General features: G+C 45.2%; 1 protein-coding gene across 2 annotated transcripts in view; it reads right to left on the reverse strand.

The window, feature by feature from the left end:
* Positions 1-11,500: 11,500 nt before the first annotated feature.
* Positions 11,501-17,672, reverse strand: part of Acot12 (acyl-CoA thioesterase 12) — a 37,512-nt gene continuing 31,340 nt past the window's right edge. Inside the window, exons 12-15 of one of the 2 annotated variants that reach the window (XM_041663496.1) lie at positions 15,839-15,972; positions 14,111-14,239; positions 12,722-12,848; positions 11,501-12,143 (exon numbers count right to left, since the gene is read on the reverse strand). In XM_041663496.1, coding sequence (XP_041519430.1) covers positions 11,994-12,143; positions 12,722-12,848; positions 14,111-14,239; positions 15,839-15,972 — 540 coding nt within the window. In that variant the 3' untranslated portion in view covers positions 11,501-11,993. The remainder of the gene's footprint in view (positions 12,144-12,721; positions 12,849-14,110; positions 14,240-15,838; positions 15,973-17,672) is intronic. The other variant, XM_041663497.1, reaches the window with a different exon arrangement.

The raw sequence follows: 17,672 nt of genomic DNA on the forward strand, positions 1-17,672 counted from the left end.
TTTGTTCGCTGCTCTCGCTCTAGAGTCCTTTGCAAACAAGGTTGTTTGTAAGTCTTAGTAGAGATAAGCAGGGGTCTGTGTGGTTTTGGTTTTGTTTTCATACAAAGAATTAGAAATTAAAATGAAAGGATGCCCCAGCTTCACAGCTCTGTTTTGCCTTCAGTTTTTCAAGAGGGGAATTCTAGCCAAAAAGTCAGTGTGCTATATTCAGACAGAGTGACGGCACAGCTCGTGGATCAGACAGTGACAGCGACAGCTCGTGGATCAGACAGTGACGGTGACAGCTCGTGGATCAGACAGTGACGGCACAGCTCGTGGATCAGACAGTGACGGCACAGCTCGTGGATCAGACAGTGACAGCGACAGCTCGTGGATCAGACAGTGAGGGCACAGCTCGTGCATCAGACAGTGAGGGCACAGCTCGTGGATCAGACAGTGACAGCGACAGCTCGTGGATCAGACAGTGAGGGCACAGCTCGTGGATCAGACAGTGACGGCACAGCTCGTGGATCAGACAGTGACAGCGACAGCTCGTGGATCAGACAGTGAGGGCACAGCTCGTGCATCAGACAGTGCTGTGCTGTAGATGAATCAGGGTGTGATGGGAGCATCACCACAGTAGAGTAGGAACACTAATCAGAGACCCATTAGCTTCTTTGTCTGATTTGATGAATACATGCATATTTAATACCCGTATCCCACAAGCCCTGCCACGGCCACTGTGCAGTACAATGGAACGACTTCTGGTTTGTGAGTTTAATTTGAAATTTTACCTGATTGAAGCCATTTGTAGCTAAAGGAAGCAGCTGTGATTAGTTACTGATGCCGCCAAAGCTAAATATTTACAAATAAGAAAAGAAACATTTTCTCTGTTTTCATGTCTGCACAGCTTAGCAGTTCAAGTCTTAATAGGAGCTGTCCTTTTATTTTCGGTGAGGGAAGGACTGAGATGACAAAACAGGGCTCGGCTCCCAGAGCTTCAGGAGAGGAGTGTGCTTGGTATGAAGGGCAAGCCATGCTGAACCCTGCTGGAGTGGGTGGTAGGAGGGGGTGATAGTGAGCTGAGCACTGCTGGAGGGAGGAGGGGCAGTGAATGCTGCAGGGGAGGGTGGGAGGAGGGTGAACGCTGCTAAAGAGGTGGAGTATGTAGGGGGGGGGGGATAGTGAACACTGCTGGAGGGGGGAGGGGCAGGGAATGCTGCTGGAGGAGGGTGGGGGCTGATAGTGAAAGCTGCTGAGTGCAGAGCGGAGGAAAGCCTGTTCTTTCTGAGCAGTCCTCACTGCTGCAGTGCTGGTGGCCAGTTTGCCTTCCTTAGCTCTCTGCCTTACGTCAGTGTTTTTCTCTGTCAGGGAGTGAAGGCAGTACAAAGAAACTACAGGTGCTGAGAGCAACGTTTCACAAGTGCACAGGAGCTGCAAGTTCTGTCCCAGAGGCAGGAACGACAGGAGACCAGGGTGATTGGACCGTTCTTGAGCGGGGAATGCTAGACAAGGTTGGCACTGATTTTGTCTGCCCAGTATGTGAGCTGTGCTTGTTCTCAGGCACTGGGGTTATGGCTGTGGATAAACATGGCTGCGTGCATTACAGTCAGGGACTGAAGAGTGAAGCAGAATTAGAGAAACTGCCATGCCTGACTTTTACAGGGCAGTGGGGATGCAAACGCAGGTCCTCATGCTTGCACAGTATGTTTTATGTGCATAATATATTTGTGTGTGTGTATGTATATGTGTTTTTGTTGTGTTTTGTTTGGTTTTTTGACAAGGGGTTTCTCTATATAACAACTCTAGCTGTCTTGGAACTCGCTCTGTAAACCAGGCTGGCCTCGAATTCACAGAGATCTGCCTCTGGGTCCCAAGTGATGGGATTAAAGGCGTGGGCCACCACTGCCCAGCTATTTGTGTATATATTATGACACCTAGTTTACTGTTTTTGTGGGATTTGTAAGTTTGTGAACTTCTTATGCCTTGGGCTCTTTTCCTTCTTTTTTTTTTTTTGTCCTATTTCAATGTGATAATTTTTTTATCTTATTACGTGAGGGGAAAAATTCAATAAATGGAAAAATGAAGAAAGAAAATTTTAAAGTATTATAGATGAGACATGTTAACTACAAAAAAAAGAAAAATTCACTACCTCATAGTAACAGTGAAAGCCAGGAGACAGCGTACAACATCTATAATATGGGGAGGAAAATCTTTTTCATTTTAGAACTCTGTGCCTATTGGAATTATATGTAAGCAACAAGAACAAATAAAATAGAACACATCACCAAAAGCTCTTCATTTAAAATCCTCAGTGTTTCCCTTTGAGTAGAAGAGAGATTGTATGAGGAATTGAGCGCAAATCCATGAAAAACGAGGGTTAAGAGCCCACCTTGGGTGCTGGCATGAGGAGACCCAGTTTCTAAAGCTACCTTCTGCTTTACCTGCCCACCATAGCACATGTGCGCCTCTCTCTCTCTCTCTCTCTCTCTCTCTCTCTCTCTCTCTCTCTCTCTCACACACACACACAACATAACACATGGAACCAAATTCATAAGAGAAGCCCTACCGGCATGAGAGCGCATACCGTAGAATGGTTGCTGCTAAGAGTAGAGCTAAGGAATAGTAGCATGGACATCCGCTTTACCCTGAGGGACGTGTAGCAGCTGCTCTAGGTTCTGGTGGTGACCTGGAGCTGCCTCTGGGAGACGCTTTATTTGGGCTCACCACCCAAGAGGAGACTCCATCGTGGCAGACAAGGTGTGATGTTCAGAGCGTGAGGCAGGATATGCATTTAGGAAGCAGAAAGTCTAAAAAGTGGGGGCTGGGCTAGAAACCTTAAGGTTCACCCCCTGTGATCCCCTTCCTCCAGCTGTGCCCCACCCCAGAGCCCTCCCTAGCTAGGAACTAAGTGTTCAGACGACATGAGCCTAGAGGTACCATTCACATTAGGACCACAACAGTGTGTAAGCAGGAGTGTTCCAGTGAGCGGATTGTTTTTGTGAAGACGAAGGGTGCAGAAGACTTGAAACTTCCAGGCTTTAGCAGTAGAATGAGGAAGCTGGGGGAGGTTATTCTATCAGACAATCCACTGAAAATTAGAATGTACACAAATACCAGGGATCCAGCAACGAACAAAATAGAAATCCTGGCTTTAGTAAACTTTATATTTTGTTTTTTGTTTTTTTTTTGAAATATTTATTTATTTATTATGCATACAATATTGTCTTGTGTATATGCCTGAAGGCCAGAAGAGTGCACCAGACCTCATTACAGATGGTTGTGAGCCACCATGTGGTTGCTGGGAATTGAACTCAGGACCTTTGGAAGAGCAGGCAATGCTCTTAACCTCTGAGCCATCTCTCCAGCCCTAAACTTTATATTTTGATTGGGGATGATGGAAATGTAAAACTGGCTAAAAGTGTGTTAAGTTAGACAATGGTAACCACTAAACAGGAAGCCTAGATGCGTCGTGGGGGTCCTGAAGGGTGAGGAAGGAACATTTTACATGGTCTTGATACAAAGGTCAGAGAGAAGGAGGCAGCAAGCCCGGGGTATCCGAAGGGGTAAGAGTAGACCTTGTGTGTACCGTGGTAGGAATGAGCCTGATTGCTGGTTAGCAGCAAAGAGGTCAGCGTGGCTGGGAAAGGAGTGAGGCGTGCACTAGCCAGGGAAGGCCGGGTGTGAGGAGGAGTCCTATCTTCTAAGCTGTATCCCCCAGTGTCTACTGAGGAACCACAGACTCTCAGAAGCATGCAGCAGTGTGCATCTCTTTAAAGCAACTGCCTGTGAGTCAGAGGGCTCGCTGGGCATGTTCTGCAAGTCTCACAGAGGAGGGTCTGCGTCCCTTAGCCATTTCATTGGGAATCTGCAGATTTAAACTGGCCTCATTTAAAGCTAACGTAGTATACACGTCTCTCTTCCTCTTCCCAAAGGGCAGCCAACCCTGATCTGTGTGTCTCAAGATAGTGGCCAAGATGCCAAAGGGCAAGGTCATTTGCAAGGACACCCTTCCAGCCTTGGCTGCATCATGTCTGCTGGCATTCTGTTGAGGAATTACATGTGTCAAGGAGAGAGTGACCATTTCCGAAAAATAAAGGAGCACACGGGCCCTTCGGAGGTGCGGGCCTCTGCTGGGATGTGCAGGATGGTTCATCCTAAGGGGGTGTGGCCTGATCAGATGGGGTCTGAGAACAGAGTGGAGGGGACAGAAAAGAGGCAGGAGACGAGTGCTGTCCACATGAGAGAAGATGGTGGTTTACATTGCTGTGCTGAAGGTGATTTAAAGTAGTCAGGTCCTGATAACTATTTTTAACAGAATTGATCAGATTTGCTGGGTGTGGGAAAGGGAAAGATTTGGTGTGGACAGGAAGCGGATTGAGTGTTACGGAATATTTAGCTATGCAGAGATGTGTTACATTTGTTTATGCTGCAGTTGTTTAATTGTGTAAAGATGTGTTACTGTTTTACTTTGCCTGCCTAAGGCACCTGATTGGTCTAATAAAAAGCTGAATGGCCAATGGTAGAGGAGAGATAGGCAGGGCTGGCAAGGAAAGAGAATAGATAGGAGGAGGAATCTAGGCGCAAGGGAAGAGTATAACACAAATTCTAATCGATTCTATCCAGAATCAGATATTGGGGTAAATGCTGAAAGATCAGAGAAGTAAAGGAGCCAGCCACTTGAGAGACTTTTTACTTCTACTGAATCCTCAGACCAAAGTGGGCAAGATCCTGTCTCCATGAATCCTCAGACTGAATGCCTGAGCTCCTGTCTCCACCTTCCTGGTGCTGGGATTAAAGACGTGTGACTCCCAAGCCCGGGGATTAAAGGTGTGAGCCGCCACTGCCTGGCTCTGTTTCTCTTTTAGACTGGGTCAGTGTATTCAGGGTGGCCTTGAACTCACAGAGATGCCTCTGCCTCCCAAGGGCTGAGATTAAAGGTGTGTGTGTGTGTGTCACCACTTCCTGGTCTCTCTGGCTAACTCTGACTTTCAGGCAAGCTTTATTTGTTAAAGCACAAACTAATTAACACCACAGAAAAGAGAATGAGAGGAGAGAACAAGAAAGAAAGAAAAGAAAAGAAAGAAAGAAAGAAAAAAGATGCCAACCAGCTTAACACAGAGTAGGACATGCAGAAAGAAAATATGGTCTCAAGGCAAGACACAGATGAAGAGAAACAGGTTAAGTTATAAGAGCTAGCAAGAAACAAGCCAAGCATTCAAAATAAGTCCCTTCGTCATGACTTGGGAGCTGGGTGGTGGCCCGAAAGAGAGCCTGCTCCAGGGTGTCTTAGAGAGGCTGACTTTGAAATGACAGTGTCTTAGTGAAAATTTAGGTATGTAGTTAGCTGTAAGGGTCGGTACAGGCTAAGACCGGATGCAGAAGTGGGAGTTACTGATGGACAGACAGCATCAGAAACCCAGAGATGGGTTGATTGACAGGAGTAGAGACCCATGACAGCGCTGACATTCGCCTTATATTACAAGGTCTGATGGAGGGGAAAAGTTTAAGAGAGGCCTATGAGACTGTGGCTAGTGTGTAGCAGAGTAGAAGGAAGTGGTGAGACGCTTTAGAAGGCAAGAAAAATCCTCTTGGCTGATGGTGCAGAGATTCCAACCCTCATGAGGAGTAGGAAGCAGAAGGCAAGGATGGGAGCACCAGAAGACAACTGCTTAAGGGATTATGTCTAAAGTCCATGCTGTAGGCGGTGCAGGAAGCAGACCCGGGAGGCAGTGTGCATTAGGGAACATGCCGAGGGTGTTGTCAAAGCCCCGAGTGCCTTTGGTGTCGGTGATGAGAACTCTGAAGTGAGATGGGTCTCCAGTTCCCAGCTGCTCACGCTGGATGGTAAACAATCTGGACAGTTCTACAGTGCTTGGGTTTTGCTGGAGAAGCTGAGTGAAGAGAGATACAGATTTCCAGTGCTTGAATACAAGGATCAGCCAGGAAATCTAACAGGGCAGGGAGAGGACAGGGCAGGAGGGATGTGTTCTTAAACCGTGTCAGTCTTAAATGTTTCTAAAGGGTCACAGAACAGGACCTGAAAGATGGCCTCAGGGTAAATCCATGGATTAATCTTCACAGGTGTAAAATGAGAAAGGACGTGGTAACCTAAGATTTCTCCGACTTGTGAGAAGGGAGCTGAGTTAGCGCCGGGAATCGCTAGGAGCCTGATTCTGGATAAGCTTTAAAATAAATTGGCAGAAGGCACGAGACTCTTTGCTCAGACACAGAGGCCATCGTGCGTGAGACACAGCAAGTAGCAGGCACGGGAGAGTGTTTGTGTTACTTTCTTTGGCTCCTCAAGTCTAACAAGAATGGCAGAGAAGTGGATGTTGCAGACATCAGATGTGGAGGTCAGGGATGGGGGTTGCTAAGAGAGTGACTGAGACCTAGCACAGACCTAGAACCTGGAAACAGCTGAGAGACTCTGGACCTAGAACTTTCTGGACAAGCAGCAAGCACTGTTGCCAGTGGCCAAAGAGCGTCTCAGAGTGGTCCCACCCGCTGACCACTGCCTGTGAGCTAGGTGTTGACCTGAAGCCATGCGGTGATCATCTTGACTTGTGACTCAGAACCAGGATACATACGTCTCCGAGTCTGACACACTCAGCGAGAGCCAGCAAGAGTGAGACCCTTGTCTACCCCAAGGGTTCCAGTTATTTTCAAATGGAAGAAATAATCTATGAATAAATTTCCTATTTCTTGCTTCAGTAATTTATCCCAAACTATAAAACCTACTCCTTTACATTTATCTTTTTAATACATATTTTCAAAACTCTCCTCTAAACTATGTGAGTAAAATTGGTTAGACAGTCTCTGAAAACAAAACAAAAAACTCATTCCTCCTGCATATTCTCTACTTTCCTCGCGGGACTGAGATTCCACGGGAGAGCCTGGAAATCACCTGTACCTCTAGTTTGACTCAATTCCAGCAAACCCCCGACCGTGCTGGGACGACCTGACACTACACCCACACCGAGAGCAGCCTGGAAATAGAAGAATGCGGTGCTGTGTGAAAACCGTATTCTGATTTATTTTAACTTTATTAAAATCAGTAATCATGTCCTGCGGATGTCTGAGTACAGGGTTCTCACCTTCTGAGCAGCTCTCACAGTTCTTCCTCTAGGTTTTTTTTTTTTTTTTTCCTGTAGCAAAGGTGAAAGAAAAGGTGATGCAGACAGCAATTGAGCTGCGTTAAAACCAGGCAGACTAAATAGAAATGAGGGTTCTTTTTGAAACAACAAACCTCTCAGTCTTGTTGGAAGCCCTGGAAAATACCATTAGACACAGCCACGAAATATCTGATGTTCTGTGAAATCCCACAGCTCTCAAAAGAGAAACCACCACAATCCCGTCTTTTCAACCATGCCGGTTATGGGCTTTACTAGAGGAATCAAGGCAGAACGGTGACATTGGAGCATGAAGTTGACACGTAATAATGAATGGCCAAATGCTTGTTCAATTGTTAATATTTCTGTTTGAATAATAATGACTGTTTAGTGACTCTCTGCATGTTTCTCTGTGGAAAAACATGTTCCTAATGAAATCTGCATTAAGGGACTTCCTTCTTTGCTCTTTAAAACTTTAGTTTTTAATGTATTCTTTGAGAAGTTCATACATTCCACAACAAAATGTGATCTATCCAATCCCCCATTTTTCCCACCTAATTCCTCCTGAGCCTCCCAACATCACTCCCTTGTGTCCTGTGTGTGTTTGTTTAATTTAAATAACACACTAAGTACAATTAGTGCTGTCCATATGTGTGTGAGTGTGGGAACATGGAGTACTGACAGCTTGCCAGTAGTCACCCCCCTAAAAAAAGACAAGACACATTCTCCTTCCCTGGGTAGATATCATGTGCCAGTATCCCTTAGTTAGGGATAGGACCTTGCGAGATCCTCCCCCAGCCAAGTACAACTTTCCTGTCCTCATTCCCCAGCAAGGTGACGTCTGTTAAACCAGTCAGCTGCTAACCTTAGGACATCCACGTTTGCTTGAAGCCGGGGGCACTAGAGGGCAAAGAGATGTAGTCTTATATTCAGCTGTTTTTAATTATCTGTCACTCTGCTGTAGTCTTACTTGGTTCTCTGCTTTCCCTAGAATGAGCCATAAGCGTTGTCCTTGGGAGTTGGCCATGACTGACCCTGCGCTGGGGTCTGTCCTGCAGCCACGGGTCTTTGTGTCCCTCTGGGTCTTTGGCTTACGCTCAGGTGCCCCAGGCACCCTAGAGTCAACCCTCCCATCTCATCTCCCTCGTCCTGCTTTATATTCCCGGATAGCAGGCCTTCCAACATTGCATATTATTTATTCATTTTATTTATGGTATAACAAGTAAATTCCAATTTCTTGCAGAAACCACAGAGCATAGAATGCCTAGCAAAAAAGATCTCAGTAGTATGAATGGAAGAAAGGGCAGACATATTCCTATAATAAAGAGGAAATGCATAGTCCACAAAGTTAGCTCATTGGGTAAAGGGGCTTACCTCTAAATTCTATGACTTTGGTTCAAGATCTGGAACCCACATGGTGGAAGGAGAGAATTGACTCCCCCAAGTTGTTCTCTGACCACCCTGGTGCAGCAGCATGTGCCGCCCACCCCCACCTATCTGACAAATGCACACAAAACAAATAAATAAAATGTCCTAAAAAGGTTTTTGAAAACAATGCAAACTCAAGAGCTCTTGTGCTTCACAACTGGAATGAATTGTAGTGTTGTTTTGGACAGTGGGCTTAGTTTTGAAGTAGACTCAGAAGACCCCAAAATGCCACTGTCTTTTCCTGTGCCATCCTTTCAAAGTGTATAAAGACAAGGGATCCTAAGCAAGAACACCAGTGTAGGGTGTGCTGATGATCCTGAACCAGCCAGATGGACTCTACATCTCTGCTCAGAAGCATAGAACAAAATCTTTTAGGGAGATTAGAAGGAATTGTTTGGCAGGAGGTTGGGTGAAATTGGGGAAACAGTAGGGCCCAACTGTGTCATAAGATGGGGACAAACTGAACAGAGCTTGGAGACGGACTCATGTGTCACACCCGTACCTCCCGTTTCAGCTGCCACCCACGTGGGGTGACCAGCAGTACGTAAAAGGGGGCTGGTGTGGCTGAAGAGCTGCTTAAAATTCATGCAGTTTTAAGGAATGTGTGAGGCTAATGGCAATCACATCAGGGGATATGGATGACTATAGACTATACCCTGTCACCCAGCTAACCAGTCTGGAAATTTTCAATGGAAAATATACAATGAAACAATTGGTGAGCTGGTGTAGAAGGTCCTTCTGTATTTGTGTTGCTTTCATTGGTTGAATAAAGAAATTGCCTTGGCCTAGTTGATAGGGTGGAACTCAGGTAGGCAGGGAAGACAGAACAAGATTCTGGGAAGAAGGGCAGTGATGAAGGCGTAAATCACAAACAATCCCACACCAGTTTGGAATTATGATTAATAGGGTGGTAATTATTTAAAGGGGAAGAAACTTACAGATAACCGTCCCAGACAACAGCCCTCTGCGCAATCAGGAAGGAGTCTAGTCACCGGAAGCAGAGCAGGAAGCAAAGAGAGAGCGAGGAGGGAAGTGGCCGCTTTTTTAAAGAGAGAGACCATGCCCCAATGGGCTGGTATCTCAGCGGCTATTGGCTGGAGGAGCGGAAGGACCTCCCGCAACAGGGCAGAGTGACAGATGCCATGAATCTCCGGGCTGAGACAGATGTAGGTTAGAATCTTGCTGGTAAACCACAGTCACGTGGTGATACACAAATTGGTAGAAATAGGTTAGATCAGGATGTGAGAGTTGGCCAAAAAGAGGCTAGATATAAAGGGTCAGTCAGTAATCTAATTAATACAATTTCAGTGTGATTATTTCAGGGGTTAAGCTAGCCAGGCAGCGGGATGCGGCCTGCACCTTCTACTAAAGTGAGTTGTAGTATGCAGCATTCTGTGTAGTGTGTTGAAATTAGTCCTGCCAGAATGGAGCACCATCTTCACATCCAGTGAATCTATAATGTCTTCCTTGCCAGTCTGTTAGACACTCAATACTCTGGTCACAATACTACAGTGCCTGTGTTCAAGACAGAAGGCCAACAGCAGCTAATGCTGTGTCACGGTATCTACAAAATTCAACTCTGCTTAGCATATCTGTGCCTGTAGATACTGTGTCATCTCTATTCATCTCAGGGATAGGGGAGAAATGTAAGCTCAGCATGGCAAGATACTTTGAGAGGAAGCTCATATTCACAGCTTTTATTATAGCCTATTGTTATGATGGTCCTATTTTATTAAAGGCTGTTGAAAAACTCTGACTTATCAACCAGACTTCATTATAAGTACGTGGCATGGGAACAAACCTAGAATGAATGACAGTGCTATGCATTTACTGTCCCTCCTGGGTTAGGTGGACCCTGCAAACTGAAATGGACAACATCCCTATGTCTCAATGTGAGTCAGGAAAAGATACAATATTTCTGTTTCTGTCCAGGAAAACATTCCACCAACTAAATTCAGAGACCAAGCCTCTGTGTGTTGCTTTTATTGGTTAATGAATAAAGAACTGTGTTTGAGACTATGGTAAGGGCAGAACAGAATGAGGCTGGAAAAGCTAGGCTGTATGCTGGGAGAAAGAAGGGCGGAGTCAGAGAGAAGCCATGGAGCCACCAGAGACAGACACTGGGAACTTTAGCTGGTAAGCCACAGCTATGTGGCAATACACAGATTACTAGAAATGTGTTAAATTAATATAAGAGTTGGCCAATAAGAAGCTAGAGCTAATGGGTCAAGCAGTGTTTTAATTTATACGGTTTCTGTGTGATTATTTCGGGTCCAATCTAGCCAGGCGGCAGGGAACCAACAAGTGACCTCCTCCTACACCTCTGCATACAGCATTTAGAAGTATCTTCATTCGGAAGTCTGAGATCTTAAGACACTAAGTTGTAGTGTAATATAAGCTCTTTATCACTAATTCTATCACCCTTGAGGATATAAAGTAGTTTCAGAAGTTCTTTTAGTTCTAGAAGGTGCTATTCCATGTATCTACTCTTTTGCTTATAAATAATAATTTATAGAATTCCAAAGCCTAAAGTTTACATACAGAAAAAACTTGAAACAGTGAGGCAAACGTAATTGCAACCAGCCCTAGCCTATACAGTTGGGCAAGTGGAAGGAGGCAGGAGAGTGAAGGCAGAGACCCAGTGAGCTCACAGCAGGATGGCCCTAGCCTGTCCCTTGCTCCCACCTCTCCTGGAGATCTTCAGTTTGGACAAGGCATCCTTTGAAGGGGGCTTACCTCACACATTCTGTTTGTCTTATGAGTTAAGTAAGACCCATCATCATGTAGAATGATAAATGTTGAAGTCTAGGGGATAAAGTGCTAATGGGACAGCTATAAAGAAGAGCTCACTTAATATTCTCTTTGTAATATCACACTTTACAGGTGCTTGGTGTGCCTATATATAGACATAGATACTAAATTGGCCGTCTACCTGGAATATATGCAAAATGACAAGAGTAAAGTAGTTCCTATTACCAAAATCGATTGAATTCCATTATGTTTTAATGCTTTCTAATTTAAAGTTCTAAAACATAGAATACATCTTCTCAGAGACCCCTGACAGAGACATCTGCTGCCCATGGAAAAATATTAAACAGCTTAAAAATATTAAACACTATTAAACAGCTTAAAGCCTGCCATCATTTCATATTTTATAAACACATCATTGCAAAATATACATTGAACTGTATTCTGGAGATGTCCATGAGAGTTTTAACCAATGTTGTGATGTTTTATAGATCATGCAGTATTGCATCCAGGCAATTTCCCAATGTCTGTAGAGTGGGGCTTTCGAGGCCTTATAATTCAGATCCAAATCACCAAAACATGTTAGTTTTTAATATCTTCATAACTGCATTGTGCTTAGGCTGCCACTACATCTTTGTATGGCCCCAAAGCTTGCCAAATGAAAGGGCAAGGATGCTTGGAATTAAACCTGGGACATTGAAGGACAGGTCATTGAGAGTTGACCATTTATAACACGCTTTTAAGTCCGTCATGAGCAGCACTCTCTATAAATTTTATACAAGCAGCTGCAGCTTCCTCAATGGATTTGGACCAGCCACCAATATTGCCAGCAAAGTAAGGGAGGATGCTGTCTGATATCCGATTCAGGTACGCTACCTGTGCCAAAGAGAAAATACAACAGGTTGAGTTTTTATTGGCTTGGAGAACTTTCAAGCAAGAGACTGAGTGATGTGGGATTTCCCTCTGTATGCTGTGATTACCATTAATGAATAAAGAAATTGCTTTGAACCTATAGTAAGTGGGGCTTAAGTAGGTGGGGAAAGCTAGATTGAATGCTGGGAGAAGGAGGGGCGGAGTCAGAGGGAAGCCATGTAGTCCACTGGAGACAGACTTGCCAGGACTTTACTCAGTAAGCCACAGCTACAGGCGATATACAGATTAATAGAAATGGGCTAAATTAAGATGTAAGAGTTAGCCAATAAGAAGCTAGAGCTAATGGGCCAAACAGTGTTTTAAATAATATAATTTCTGTGTGATTATTTTGGGGCTTAGTGGCCAGGAACCAACAAGCGGCCCTCTTCCAACAACTGAGACTGTTGGTGAACTCTGGAAGGAGTCTTTTTAGTGAGAACACACATTCTAAGACTATGATTAATTAGAGATCTGTGGGGAATGAAGAGGTGCTCCCGTTTCTGTGAGGATAAATGTAGGCACAAATATTTCATCAAACATACGGTGCATGAACTGCTGTCGACCGCCTGGATGAGAAAGCCTGCACATATGACCTCGCTTCTGATGTACTGTGCAGATGCTGGGATGGACGGCAGGGAGACCGACTTCACTGCTACGATGTAAGTGTTACTGAAAGACAGGAGCATATGTCCTAACTCCACATGAGAGGACTGTTAGACAGTATATTTCTACAGACCTTTATATTGGCATGTATTAATTTGCTTTTGTGGTTCTAGGCAAGTTCTCCAACACTGGCTCCATCCCCAGCCCATGGGGCAACTTTATTGTCCCGATATAAGTGAGTTCTGAAATCTCGATTCCTCTGGATGAGTGGTTAAGGTTAAAACAAACAAACAACAAGCCCTTCTTTCTAGAGACCATCAGACGTAGGGAAAAAGGTAACTTCACAAGGCACAAGCCCGGAATCACTCAAGTTTTAGTGTGCCCGAAAGGGTTATGATTTCAGTTTCTCGTCGTTTTTCAATTAAAAAGAAAATCAACATTCAAGCAATGAAGAATGCCATCGGCTAGACAATAAAAGTGGCCCTTAGCCTGTTCTTGCTACAATCCCTGCAATCCTGTTTCCCGCCACATCAGTGGCCATTCCCAGCTTCCACATGCAGCTCTCTGGATTTTATCACTATACCCAAGCAGCATTAGAAAACACACATGCAGATTGTAACACAAATAAAATCTCCTTGCAAATACAGCCCACAACTTGATTTTCCACTGAACAACAAATGTCTAGAGAAAGTTTTATATATGTGCCCCTATAACTACTTTGTCCTCCTTGGAGGTGACTCCCTGTTCTGCATTGTGGATTTATCATAATTTATAAGCTAGACATCAGTGTATTTGTTATATACTTTGACATAATAGAAGGTGCTACATTGAACACCTGTATACATTATTAGCCCATGTGTAGGGGGATTATTTGGGCACACTGCTCTTTCAATTCCATGCTCTGTGTGGTCCAGGGTACATGGGAAGGCCACGTTCACACTCTGGCCCATGGCCCCAGCCCACAGCACACAGTGGGCCAGTTTGGATGGCTGATGCGGCACGGCCTTTGTAACGCCTCTGTTTCCGGTGCTGTCATTCCTTCCGCTGACTTTACTGATAACGAGAGGCCTTGAGGCTTTTCACCTACTCATTTTAGTCCACACAGAGCAGAAGGAGGCAGCTTTAGCGTTCTTGTGGGCCCTCGGCACACAGTTGACGATGCGTGAGTACAGTGATAAAATGGTAACTGAAGGTTCATTTACTTTGGAAAACCCGGATGAATATGACTAAGGACTGGAAACGTCAATGATGGCTCTTCTGTTTTCATGGCCATTCATTTCTAGTCTCTAGAGGCAGTGCCGGGGGCACCCGGAGCTGTGTGTACTCACTCGTCTTTGAGGGGCTTTCGTCGCGACACAAGCACGGTGATGTCTTTGGGTTTGTCGCCGTTTACCACAGAGCAGATGATGTGATATATCAGGTCGTCCTCACCCACCTGGTCCACGACATCACAGGAGCTGTGTGAAGAGAGCAGTAATCAGACATGCTTCCTACCGCTTTGCTTATCTATTGGCATGATCTCCTTCTTGACATCTATCTTCACTTGTCCTGCTGACTGCCAACCCCCCCCCCCCCTCCGCCACTGCTGGAAGGCTGACTTTGGAACGAGCTGTTTGCTCAGGAGGAGTAATTTTACACACGATGGAAAGGTGCCAGCCGTCTGGCTCCAAGGTCACTTCCCTCAAAACTCCAAAGGAAGGCAATAAGCTTTCACAAAATTATCTTTTTCTAGGATCAAATAAAACATTTTGAGGCGAGTGAGATATAAGGCTGGGGCCAGCACTCAGGTGTAATACCCTCGAAGGAAACTAACTTTGAAGCTTTGACCCTCAGATTGCTGCTTAGTGGCAGCACTGTGTAGACAAGTCATTTTATTATTCATCTGTATAATGCGGATAATAGTATTGAGGGGTTATTGTGAGAGCTAAACACAGACGCTTGATGTAGACCTCAAGTTGTCAGTAGATATACAAGAGACGCTGGATAAATTTAAATGAATTCACTGGCTTCTCCACTCATGTTCAATTTCAGTGGTCTATCAAGTTAAGCAGAATTGTTACGTGTAAAGTAACTCGTTGGAAGACAAGGTGTCTTTGAGATGCTGCAGTGTTCTGTAGCTTTGGAGGCTAGACCCTGTGTAATCTGTCACTGCAGGGTAGCCAACAAAGCTCACAGTTCCATAGTCATCCCTATACCTGTGGCAACACCCAAACCTTTGATGCTCAAGTCCCTTGCATACAGTGACACAGTATTTTCATTGTAACGCGTACATGCCCTCCGGTACGCTCTGAAACATCTCTAAATCATATATGCAATGTAAACGGTATGTTGGTAGTTGCTATACTATTTAAAGAAAAAAGTAAGAGAAATCTGCATGTTTGATGTGCATGCGCGCGCGCGCACACACACACACACACACACACACACACACACACTTTTCATCCAGAGTGTTTAAATACGTGGATTGGGACCTATGAATAGGTGTGACCAACCATATGCCAGCAAAGTTGGGATGGAAGAGATAGCTCTAGGAATGAAGAGACAGAAAGTGGTGGGGGAAGAGAGGATGGACGGGAGCAGAGCATGATCAGATCATCAAGAGAGACTCAAGAGAGAGCAGCAGGTGGAGCCTTCCTCCAGGACTCACTGCTGGCTTCTACTCATGACTTCACAGGAAAAGAAGTCTGGGAAGACACTGGATACCTTCCCAAGAGCCATGAGGCTATATGGAAAAGACAAAGAGTGTGTGCTACAGAGCCTGGCCGAGCTGGATTCCATGGCAGGTCTGGACAGGGCTGTCAGGGCAGCCTTGCCGGGTCTCAGCAATAGTAACAGCATCACATTTGAAGATGTGGGCCACAGAGATGAGTCTGACAACGGTTGCTTTGCACATCTCGGTGTCACCTGCTGCAGTGGTGTGCACAAAGCAAACTCTAAAACGTCTCTATGTTCCTGAAACAATAAATCTATCCTGCACTGGGCAGTGTAGATGAAATACAGCTGAGGTTATCTTTCCTACAGGGTCGGACTTGATTAAGAAAAAAAATTGTTCTTACATGTAATGGGGGTCCCACAAAGGCCGATTTGTGAAGTCGGACAAGAGATGATAAGCCATGTGGGCTGGACTGCCAACATGCTTTTCAACCTTAACAGATATGGCATCTTGCTCTTCCAGGGTATATATTTTTATCTAAAAGATATGAAAAAAATTAAATTACAGGAAGAAGATATATTTTTGCTTTAAAAGATACTCACATACACATGCCCATGCACACACGTGAGCATGGAATCACAAGAGCCCGCACCAGTTATGGCACCTATCCGCTCATCTGAATACTAAGGAAGCCAAACAACAACCATTTCTCTTCAGTCTTGGGTGCCCAGAAGCCTGGGCAGGATGCTAGTTCTGTGCCATCCAAATAATACGTGAGTGGGTTTATTTGCATCATTTTTTCATGAAAAATAAAACCCAAAAGCTTTTCTGTCTTGATCTCCATGGTGTTTCCTGCCTCTGGACACTAAAAACAGAGAATGCCACCAGGGTGCTAGACAGGCCAGTGCCACTCTACCCTCAGGCTCCAGAAACAAGACTATGAACCACAAGACTCTCCCTGAGTGTCAGGCATGAACTGAGTGGTCTAAAGGGACACAGGAAATAAGCCACCTATCTCCAGGACAAACCCAGTTTCTCAAAAGGACCTTTGGACCACGTTCCTTCCCCACAAAGGATTCTTTGCGTTCTTAATCGCAAGGCCATCTTCTAATACATCGTGTCTGTTAGATAAGCAGGAGCCATTTGACATATACTTAAACACTAATATCATCTCCGTGGCTTTGAGCTATCTTCCTGAGGTTTTTTTTTTTTAAAAAAATGATCAGATGTATGTGTTGAGCTAAGGGCACATTTCTATTCTGCTCAATTTCTCCCATCTCTTTCAGGGCCTTTTGAAGTTAGTGCTAACATTTTCCATCTTATAATCATTGCCATGGCAACAAACTGTGAGAAGACAAACAAACATGAGGTTAGGGCTCCGAGCACAGGGCTCAGGCCGATGGAAGGAAATCAAGCTGTGAAGAGCTGACGTTTATTGAAACATCTGTCTGTATCGAAACGCAATGCCACCCTCGCTATGAGGATGAAGAAATGAGAAATCCACTCTGAGAAGCTTAGACAGCAAACAAGTGCTTACTCGCTCAGGTAAAAACACATCCCTTTCCGGCCATGGGTATCTCTAATTCCAGCCTGCAAAGCAAAGTCTGGCTTAGACTATGAGTGCTCGCCAGATACAAAGAAAACCTGGTGGGGTCCTGCATGGCTGCCATCAGCACAGAGCCAAAAGGAGTCCGCTAATGAAAATCCACAGAAAAGCTTGGTGACCAGGCATCGCTAGGCCTGGGTGCTGGTTGGTGACCAGGCGTCTCTAGGCCTGGCTACTGGTTGGTCACCAGGTATCTCTAGGCCTGGGTGCTGGCTGGTCATCAGGCGTCTCTAGGCCTGGGTGCTAGTTGGTCAGCAGGCGTCTCTAGGCCTGGGTGCTGGTTGGTCACCAGGCGTCTCTAGGCCTGGGTGCTGGTTGGTCACCAGGCGTCTCTAGGCCTGGGTGCTGGTTGGTCACCAGGCGTCTCTAGGCCTGGGTGCTGGCACACTGCAGAATCAGTGGAGTTGATCGCATGCTTGCTTTGGGGTTGTCATGAACAGAGGTGTGGGGAGAGACTATTCCATTGGGCTAAACACTTGCTTAGAGTTGACTCACGGTCCCCTGCTGTCCACACTCCTATGGTAGAGCCCTAACCTCTTGTATCTTGTAATGTAACTTTATATGGAAGCAGGGTCTTTGCCAATATGATTCACTTAAAATGAGGTCATTTTGCAGGAAGGTAGGCCCAATA

Source organism: Microtus oregoni, unplaced genomic scaffold, assembly GCF_018167655.1.
Source record: "Microtus oregoni isolate MIOR12 unplaced genomic scaffold, Mior012 000014F_ref0000157, whole genome shotgun sequence".
NCBI lineage: Eukaryota > Metazoa > Chordata > Mammalia > Rodentia > Cricetidae > Microtus > Microtus oregoni.